The 10,830-nt window shown below is 51.9% G+C and overlaps 1 protein-coding gene across 1 annotated transcript; it reads right to left on the bottom strand.

Annotated features, from left to right (window-relative positions):
- Positions 1 to 1,773: 1,773 nt before the first annotated feature.
- LOC144487562 (vesicle transport protein SFT2C-like) lies at positions 1,774 to 4,748 on the bottom strand. Its single transcript, XM_078205645.1, has one exon. It carries the CDS (start codon positions 4,048 to 4,050, stop codon positions 3,361 to 3,363), a length of 690 nt encoding a protein of 229 aa, XP_078061771.1. The 5' UTR covers positions 4,051 to 4,748; the 3' UTR covers positions 1,774 to 3,360.
- Positions 4,749 to 10,830: the final 6,082 nt, after the last annotated feature.

Genomic DNA, 10,830 nt, shown 5'->3' with positions numbered 1-10,830 from the left:
CAGTGTTATACAGTGACAGACCCATACCCATCAGCACTGTACCCCAGTGTTATACAGTGACAGACCCGTACCCACCAGCACTGTACCCCAGTGTTACACAGTGACAGACCCGTACCAGCACTGTACTCCAGTGTTATACAGTGACAGACCCATACCCACCAGCACTGTACCCCAGTGTTACACAGTGACAGACCCGTGCCAGCACTGTACTCCAGTGATATACAGTGACAGACCCGTCCCCACCAGCACTGTACTCCAGTGTTAAACAGTGACAGACCCGTACCCATCAGCACTGTACCCCAGTGTTACACAGTGACAGACCCGTACCCATCAGCACTGTACCCCAGTGTTATACAGTGACAGACCCATACCCACCAGCACTGTACCCCAGTGTTATACAGTGACAGACCCGTACCCACCAGCACTGTACCCCAGTGTTACACAGTGACAGACCCGTACCAGCACTGTACTCCAGTGTTATACAGTGACAGACCCATACCCACCAGCACTGTACCCCAGTGTTACACAGTGACAGACCCGTGCCAGCACTGTACTCCAGTGATATACAGTGACAGACCCGTCCCCACCAGCACTGTACTCCAGTGTTAAACAGTGACAGACCCGTACCCATCAGCACTGTACCCCAGTGTTACACAGTGACAGACCCGTACCAGCACTGTACCCCAGTGTTATACAGTGACAGACCCGTACCCACCAGCACTGTACCCCAGTGTTACACAGTGACAGACCCGTGCCAGCACTGTACTCCAGTGTTATACAGTGACAGACCCGTCCCCACCAGCACTGTACTCCAGTGTTAAACAGTGACAGACCCGTACCCACCAGCACTGCACTCCAGTGTTATACAGTGACAGACCCATACCCATCAGCACTGTACCCCAGTGTTATACAGTGACAGACCCGTCCCCACCAGCACTGTACTCCAGTGTTATACAGTGACAGACCCATACCCACCAGCACTGTACCCCAGTGTTATACAGTGACAGACCCGTACCAGCACTGTACTCCAGTGTTATACAGTGACAGACCCATACCCATCAGCACTGTACCCCAGTGTTATACAGTGACAGACCCGTACCAGCACTGTACCCCAGTGTTATACAGTGACAGACCCGTACCCACCAGCACTGTACCCCAGTGTTATACAGTGACAGACCCGTACCCACCAGCACTGTACCCCAGTGTTATACAGTGACAGACCCGTACCCATCAGCACTGTACCCCAGTGTTATACAGTGACAGACCCATACCCACCAGCACTGTACCCCAGTGTTATACAGTGACAGACCCGTACCCATCAGCACTGTACCCCAGTGTTATACAGTGACAGACCCGTACCCACCAGCACTGTACCCCAGTGTTATACAGTGACAGACCCGTACCCACCAGCACTGTACCCCAGTGTTATACAGTGACATACTCGTACCCACCAGCACTGTACCCCAGTGTTATACAGTGACAGACCCGTAACCACCAGCACTGTACCCCAGTGTTATTCAGTGACAGACCCATACCCACCAGCACTGTACCCCAGTGTTATACAGTGACATACCCGTACCCACCAGCACTGTACCCCAGTGTTATACAGTGACATACCCGTACCCACCAGCACTGTACCCCAGTGTTATACAGTGACAGACCCGTACCCACCAGCACTGTACCCAGTGTCACACAGTGACAGACATATATCCACTGCTATTTCACCACAGAAATCCTCATGCACTCTCAAAGACCCAGTCCTTGTTTGAAAGGACACAGTGTATTTGCAATTTATTACTATTTAACTGAACAAATCATGTACATTTCATTGATCAATGTCACAGTGCTATTGGAGGCCAGCTCTCCCGTCCCCAAGGTTGCTGGACTGGTTGGGTGCAGTAACACTGAGTACATTGGAGCAGGGTTCACCAACACCCTCCCCTACTGGAACCCAGCCCACTGCACCCACACAACCTAACAGCTGGAGGAGTAGGCAAACAGACTGTCTCTATGGCAGCATCAGCCCCTGCATCAAGCCCAGAGTCACTACACGCCTGCCTCTCGGTTCAGTTCGGTCTTTGGTCTCCAGTTGCAGTTGCAAGTCAGCTGTATTTGAATCGGGGGGTCCGGAGCAGCGTCGACAGGTGTGGGAGTCCCAACGCCGCGTGGTTAAGATTTGGCGATTGTTTGTGATAATCGTTTATGCTGCCAGGCCACGTCCTCCATTCCCCACTCGAGGCTGCGTTCATCAGATATCTCACTCCGCTCCCGACTGGCAGCCAGCGTTCCCGTCCTCTTCCACCACCATGGCAACCGAGGGCAGACCTGCATTTACATATCGCCTTTCACAACCACCGGACGCCCCAATGTGTTCGACAGCCAATGAAGAAATGTGTTTTTTTCCCCGGAAGTTGTACTCCTTGTTGGAATGTAAGAAACGCAGCGGGCGAGTCGTGCACAGCAAGATCCCAAACAAAATAAACAGTCCCCTCCCCCAGGAATAGGATAACAGCCAGACAATTGGTTTTCTCTTCATGTGGGTAGAGGGTTAAATGTTGGTCCCGGGAGTTTGGGAGAAGATTTTCCCCAGATCTTTAATCATAGGATCCCTACAGTGCAGAAGGAGGCCATTCGGCCCATTGAGTCTGCACCGACCACAATCCCACCCAGCGCCATTCCCATAACCCCACACATTTACCCTGCTAATCCCCCTGACACTAAGGTTAATTTAGCATGGCCAATCAACCTAACCCGCACAGCTTTGGAGTGTGGGAGGAAACCGGGGCACCCGGAGGAAATCCAAGTAGACATGGGGAGAACGAGCAAACTTTATACAGTGACCTGAGGCCGGAATCTAACCTGGGTCCCTTGCGCTGTGAGGCAGCAGTAAGAAGCCTCACAACACCAGGTTAAAGTCCAACAGGAAACCTATTGGACTTTAACCTGGTGTTGTGACACTTCTTACTGTGCTTATCCCAGTCCAACGCCGGCATCTCCACATCATGGTTGTGAGGCAGCAGAGTCTTTTTCCAAGCTGTGCCGGCCATAATGAGAGCTTTCTGGCGCCCCACCTGAGAGGGCGGGTGAAGGGAGTCCTCTGTTTTAACATCACATCCAAAACGGCTCACCTCCAACACCGCGGGGGTTCCCTCAGTACAGCGCACAAAGAGCAGTGGCCTCAGATTTCGGACACGAACTTCCAACCGTCCGACTTGGAGAGCAGGCGGGTTTGCCCACACAGTCACGGTTCACACTTCCTGACAGGGACTGCTCTCTTGTCCACTAGACCGTTTACCCCCGCCCATCCCCTCCCCTCCCACACACACACCACCCCACCTCCCCACTCCTCCCCCCTGTCCCTCACACGGGCAGGGTCTTGCTGACTGTACGCTTGCAGGCCGAGGTGAAGAGGCCACCGATGAAGCGGAGGCCGGATGCGCCGCCGGGGACCGAGCTGACCAGGTAGCCAGCCAGGGTCAGTAGCTGGAAGGTGGCAGCCACTGTGGTCAGGGCCGTGCTCTGCAGCGACAAGGCGCTGTACAAGGTGGCAAAGAGGGAGCCCAGGTAGGCGGCGGTGAAGGGCAGCTGGTCGCGGGAGAGGAGCTGCCGGAGTTGGTTGTAGGGCCCACGCAGCAGGGCCAGGCCGGCCAGCACAAAGAGGCTGCCCAGGGTGAAGAGCAGGGCGAACTTGCGAGCTTTCAACAGCATGAAGGGTGCATAGAGGGCCGACAGGCTGAAACACAGCAGCCCCATGACCAGACACAGGCCGAATGCTGTCAGCCGCTGGCGGCGAGACAGGACCGATAGGCAGGGGTCCGGATCCGTCGACCAGAACCCCCCCGACGGGGAGCCGGAGCCCTGGCTCGACGCTGTCTTGCTGTTGTGCCCAGAGAAGGGATTCATCCGGTTCACCCAACCCGACACGGCCCGGACGGGGGCTGGGGAGTCCGTTTCTGGGCTGAGGAGAGGCTCGCTGTCACCTCCATCACTCTTCTGCCCACCTCGCGACTGCGACAGGTACTCCTGCAGTTGGCGGTTCAGATCAGTCATGTCCAGCCCCTGTCCGTGCCGAAGCCAGAGAGGACTTTCCTTCAGACGCTACGTAAATTCCCAACAAGAAGGGCGAGACGATTCACACCCAGCCCTCTTAAAGCACCAATGGACAGCTGAGGAGTTAAAATGTTGGAAACAGTCAGGGCAACGGGCAATCAGTGGAGTTGGCACAAAGTCGACGGCGCAAGCGTTAGTGCAGCTGCTGCTCTCAGAGCTTCAATAGGGAGTAGCTCAGGGACTGTTCCTTTGAAAGGCTCAATGTATACTTTTTGGTTAGAAGTGGATCCAAGTAGATTGTCGCTTTAAGAGTCTCTCCTCCTGGACTGTTACTTGAAAAGTCTCTCCTGGCTTGTCGCTTTAAGGGGCTGTCCTCCTGGACTGTCGCTTTAAGTGTTGCTCTTTCTGGACTGTTATTTTAAGAGTCTCCACTCTGGGACTGTCGCTTTAAGAGTCTCTCCTCCTGGACTGTCCCTTTAAAACTCTCTCTATCGGGTCCGCCTTACAGGCGCTACCAGCGCCGCTGTCGGAGACTCGGTCAGACCCGGCAGGCCTGCTTCCTTCCCCCCTCCTCTCTCCCTCTCTCCCACTCCCTCTATCTCTCGGAATGCGGATATTTATTTATATTTTGCTCTGTTTGCTTTTTCCGCCGCCGCGGCTGCTCAAAATGGCCGCCCAGCTTCGCTCAGTTGATCGCCGTCACCCGGATGGCGGGTGAATGCCAGGGAGAATGAATCGATGGTGGCTGGTCGAGTGGGCGGGGTCAGGAGGCGGATCGCCAGGGCAACCGTCAATCGGCGGCCCAGCCCCGCCCCCCGACCGCGCCCCCTCAGCAACAGCAGAGCCAGAGAACCTGTCAATCAGCGGCCTGGTCCCGCCTCTGGCAACGTCACAGCGGAGCCAGGGCAACTGTCAATCAGCGATCCTGGCCCCTCCCTCAAACGTCACAGCAGAGACAAGACAACTGTCAATCAGCAGCCGGACCCCGCCCCCACAGTCACAGCAGCGCGCCAGGGTAACAGCAGCCTCCGTCCCGCCTCTGGCCCCGCCCCTGGCCCAGGCCCATAGCCCCGCCCCCTCAGTGGCAGCGGAGCCAGGGTAACTGTCAATCAACATCCCGTGGCCCCGCCCCTGCTCCGCCCCCTCAGTCACAGCAGAGCCAGTCCCAGGATATCCAGGAGAGGGTAAGACTTACATTTATATAGCACCTTTCAGCACCCCTGGATATCTCAAAATACTTTACAGCCCATATATATATATATATATATATATATGAATAGTAAAATTACTGTGGATGCTGGAAATCTGAAATAAAAGCAGTAACCTGCTGAGTTTATCCAGCATTTTCTGCTTTTTATATTTTGTGTATATGTACATTTGATGGAGATGTTCAAAATGAAGAGGGGGGCTGGACAGAGGAGATAATGTCCCCATTCGTAAAAGGATCGAGAACGAGAGGACATTGATTTAAAGTAATTCGCAAAAGGAGCAAATGTGATGTGAGGAAAAAACTTTTTGACAGCGAGTTATAAGGAGAGGCTGGATAGACTGGGAGTGTAGGAGGCTGAGGGGTAATCTTATAGAGGCCTATAAAATAATGAGAGACAAAGATCAGCTAGATAGACAATATCTTTTCCCAAAGGTGGGGGAGTCTAAAACTAGAGGGCATAGGTTTAAGGGGAGAGGTACAAAAGGGCCCAGAGGGGCAATTTTTTCACACAGAGAATGGTGAGTGTCTGGAACGAGCTACCAGAGGCTGTCGTAGAGGCAGGTACAATTTTGTCTTTTAAAAAGCCTTTAGACAGTTACCTGGGTACGATGGGTATAGAGGGATATGGGCCAAACACGGGCAATTGGGACTAGCTTAGGGATTAAAAAAAGGGCGGCCTGGACAAGTTGGGCCGAAGGGCTAGTTTCCACGCTGTGAACCTCTATGACTCTATGAGTGATTGAGGTCTGGAATGCGCTGCCTGGAAGTGTGATGGAGGTGGGTTCAATCGAGGCATTCGAGAGGGCATTAGATGTTACAATTCCAATAGTCAATGTGCAGGGGTCAAGGGGGAAAGGCGGGGGAATGGCACTAAGTCCTGCTGCTTGGTGGGAGGGCCGGTACAGACATGATGGGCCAAATGGCCTTCCTCTGCACCGTAACAATTCTGTGATTCTGATTCTTATATATCTTTGTTTAATCTACTAAGAAACACCCAAAGCCTCCGAGTCACGTTTGTGTTGTGGGAGGCTCTCAGAGACAGCAATGCGGTTATGGATCCGAAGCTCCGGGTTATAACTGCGGAGAAGGAGTGGCATTCGGATCATTGGTAACAATCGGACAATCTCTCTGTAATGTTTGTCATGAAGGATACATATCGGCCAGGGCACCAGGGGTCACTCCCCTGATCACCTTTAAAGTACCACATTGTCACGGAATCTTCCTCACCCCAAGCAGTTGACCGGGGCCTGGGTTTAACATCTCACTTGACATCGCACAGGAGTACCAGCCCTGATTCTCCCACACTCCAGTGGGATTTGTACCCACAACACCGTGACTGGCGTTTAGCAGAATCCTGGGCCGCTTGGCACATGAAGACAGACTTGGTGATATCCCTGCCTGGGTAGTTTCCTGGAATGGTTGACTAACCTGTCAATATAATACAATGCCGGCATCTTCACATCATTATTAACCTGTTGTCAGAGGCTAGATCCTGAGGGGGTGGGGAGGGCGGGGGGGGGGGGGGGGAGGTGAGAAGAGGGGGTGCCACTCATCCCCATCAAGCCTGGCTGTGACCACTTTTCCCACCCCTCTGCCGTTGTTAGGTGCGTTGGAAGTATTTACAGATTAAGTAAATTTGCCAATTCCCCCTCTCTACTTTGATTGTTTCATGTCCATCCCGTTCCTTTTGTTCGTTGATTTTCCACAACTATTGGAATGTTCTAGTCTTCAGCCGCGCCATGCCCGGGGATGTTAAATTGAGTCGTAGGTGCTATATAAATGCAGATTGTTGTTGCGGTGAACTCGTTTGACCCATCTAACACTAGTGAGACCTCAGCTGGAGCATTGTGTACAGTTCTGGGCACCGCACTATAGGAAGGATGTGAATGCATTGGAGAGAGGGCAGAAGAGGTTTACAAGAACGGTTCCAGGGATGAGAAACTTCAGTTATGAGGATAGATTGGAGAGGTCAGGACTGTTCTCCTTGGAGAGAAGAAGCTGAGAGGAGATTTGATAGAGATGTTCAAAATCATCAGGGGGCCGAACAGAGTAGATCGGGAGAAACTGTTCCAGCTCGTAAAAGGATCGAGAATGAGAGGGCACAGATTTAAACTGATTTACAAAAGAAGCGAGTGTGATGTGAGCAAAAACTGTTCCACTCAGCGAGTGGTTGGGGTCTGGAATGCGCTGCCTGGAAGTGTCGTGGAGGCAGGTTCAATCAAGAGGGAATTAGATGATTATTTGAATATAAACAATGTGCAGGGGTCATGGGGGAAAAGGCAGGGAAATGACACCAATTTATGATGCTCATTGGGAGAGCCAGTACGGACACGATGGGCTGAATAGCCTCCTGCGCCATAACAATGCTGAGACTCTGTGATTTTCAGCCATATTAATCAAACTGCACCAGGTTACCCCTTTCTTTAACACATCAAAGACCTTTTCGAGTGAGTGAGCAGGTATGAATGTACACTTTAGTGAATGTGTATGCGAGTGTGTGTATATGTATGGCACTGGATATCTACATCGATATGTATATCTTGTCCAGCACGGTGTGTGTGTATGTTTATCAGTGCATGAAACTGTGTGTGTACTTGTACATTTATATATGACACGATGTATCATAGAATCATACAGTTTGCACCCACCCATTCGCAACACCTGAACTCCCACCTAATCCCATCTGCCAGCACTTGGCCCATGGCCCTGAATGTTATGATGTGCCAAGTACTCATGCAGGTACTTTTTAAAGGATGTGAGGCATCCCGTCTCCACCACCCTCCCAGGCAGCGCATTCCAGACCGTCACCACCCTCTGGGTAAAACAAAATTTGAGTGTGTGTGAGTATCTGTGTGAGTGTGTGTGTGTGTATGCATGTGTGAGTGTGTGTGTATGCATGTGTGAGTGCATGCATGCCTTTGATTGTGTGTGTGTGTGTGTACATGTGCATGCATGCATTTTCTGTGTGCATATGTGTGCACGAATGCCTTTGTGTGTGTGTGTGCATGTGTGTGCTTGTGCATGCATGCATTTCTTGTGTGTGTGTGAGTGTGTGCACGCGTGTCCGGATATCAGTGTGTGCACATGCTCCAGCTCAGCGATTATTTTCCACGTAATTTCTAACAAAATATTTTGTACATTTTGGTAAGACTGGCAGAAAACATGCAAACCGTTTGATGGGGGGGAGGACATGGCCCCTGGGGAATCAGCCACTGTTTGAAGTTCAGTCTCATTGTTGCTCATTAAAAACCGCAGCGAATTTATTCAGGAAAGCGTCTCTCCCCATCCTACTCACAGGATGGAACTGAGCTCCGAAAGGATGATGGATTTACTCCAGTCGGTGGAGAATTGCAGGAAACATTAGCGAGGATCCATTCTGTGTGTCTCCGTGGTCTCATTCAAACTGTTCCAATTGCCTGAACAGATTGTGGAGGTGGGGGGGAGAGAAGGAAGCACCGACAACAGTGACTACACTTTTAAACATTAATTCATTGCCTGTAAAGTGCTTTGGAACACCCTGGGGTCAAGGAAGGCGCTATACAAATGTAAGTTTGTTTTTTCTTGATGGGAGAGCTGCCCAGGAAGGTGCAGCTGGGCCCAGGATTAAATTTTCTGGGATGTGTCGCCAGCACTCACAGCCCATCCCTTATTGTCCCTTGAGAAGGTGGTGGTGAGCCGCCTTCTTGAGCCGCTGCAGTCCATGTGGTGTAGGTACACCCAGTGCTGTTAGGGAGGGAGTTCCAGGATTTTGACCCAGCGACAGTGAAGGAACGGCCGATATATTTCCAAGTCAGGATGTTGAGTGACTTGGGGGGGGAACCTCCAGGTGGTGGTGTTCCCAGTTATCTGCTGTTCTTGTCCTTCCAATGATCAGGGGTTGGAAGGTGCTGCTTAAGGAGCCTTGGTGAGTTCCTGTAGCACACCTTGTAGATGGTACACACGGCTGCCATTGCGCGTCAGTGGTGGAGGGAGTGCATGTTAGTGAATGTGGTGCCAATCAAGTGGGGCTACTTTCTACTGGATGGTGTTGAGCTTCCTGACTGTTGTTGGAGCTGCACCCATCCAGGCAAGTGGAGGGTATTCAGTCACACTCCTGACTTGTGCTTTGTAGATGGTGGACAGGCTTTCGGGAGTCAGGAGGTGAGTTCCTCGCTGCAGGATTCCTGGTCTCTGACCTGCTCTTGTAGCCACAGTATTTATAGGGCTAGCCCAGTTCAGTTTCAATGGTAACGCCCCAGGAAGTTGATGTTGGGGGAGACAGTGATGGTAAAGCCATTGAATATCAAGGACAATGGTTAGAGAGTCTCTTGTTGGAGATGGTCATTGTCTGGCACTTATTTGGCACGAATGTTATTTGCCACTTGTCAGCCCAAAGCCTGGATATTGTCCAGATCTTGCTGCATTTGAACATGGATTGCTTCAGTATCCGAGGAGTCATGAATGATACTAAACATTGTGCAATCGTTGGTGAACATCCCCACTTCTGATGGAAGGAAGGTCATTGATGAAGCAGCTGAAGGCGGTTGGGCCTAGGACACTACCCTGAGGAACACCCTACAGTCATGTCCCAGAGCTGGGATAATTGACCTCCAATCACCATAACCATCTTCCTTTGTGCCAGGTGTGACTCCACTCCAACCAGCGGAGAGTCTCCCCCTGAATTCCATTGAGCCCAGTTCTGAAGGGGCTCCTTGATGCCACACTCACTCTGATGCCAGGGGCAGTCACTCTCCCCTCGCCTCCTTCACCGTCCATTTGCTGCGTTCAGTGTCTCCGGAATGGAGGCTGAGCCCCCAGCCTCTGCTTGCATCAGTTCATAACCTCCTGAGCTCAGTGTTGTTCTGTAACTTCCCAGTGGCACTGACAGAGAGGGCTGGTGGCGGCAAGACTCGGGGGAGGGGGAGGTAGTGTGGAGAGGCAGAGTAGGAAAGGGAGTGTGGGGGAGGGGGAGACAGGATAGGGGAAGGGGGAGGTAGTGTTGGGGGGAGGGGGAGGGAGTGGGGGGAGGGGGAGGGAGTGGGGGGGAGGGGGAGGCAGCATAGGTTGTATCAGAGTCTCTGATCAAAGCAAGAGATGGAAACGTTTGCATTTATGTAGCACCATTCACAAGCTTTGTGGAGGCGATGACCTCGTGGCACTATCACTGGACTACTTAATCCAGAAACTCAGCTAATGTTCTGGGGACCCAGGTTCGAATCCCGCCACGGCAGATGGCGGAATTTGATTCCAATAAAAAATATCTGGAGTTAAGAATCTACTGACGACCATGAAACCATTGTCGGAAAAACCTATCTGATTCACTAATGATCCTTTAGGGAAGGAAATCTGCCGTCCTTACCCGGTCTGGCCTACATGTGACTCCAGAGCCACAGCGATGTGGTTGACTCTCAACTGCCCTCAGGCAACTAGGGATGGGCAATAAATGCTGTGATGTGGAGATGCGGCGTTGGACTGGGGTGAACACAGTAAGGAGTCTCACAACACCAGGTTAAAGTCCAACAGGTTTATTTGGTAGCAAAAGCCACAAGCTTTCAGAGCGCTGCTCCTTTGTCGGGTAAGTGGGAATTCTG

Source organism: Mustelus asterias, unplaced genomic scaffold (genome assembly GCF_964213995.1).
Source record: "Mustelus asterias unplaced genomic scaffold, sMusAst1.hap1.1 HAP1_SCAFFOLD_875, whole genome shotgun sequence".
Lineage (NCBI taxonomy): Eukaryota > Metazoa > Chordata > Chondrichthyes > Carcharhiniformes > Triakidae > Mustelus > Mustelus asterias.
Note: the sequence above shows the minus strand (reverse complement) of the source record. Positions and strands in the feature narration are given on the sequence as shown.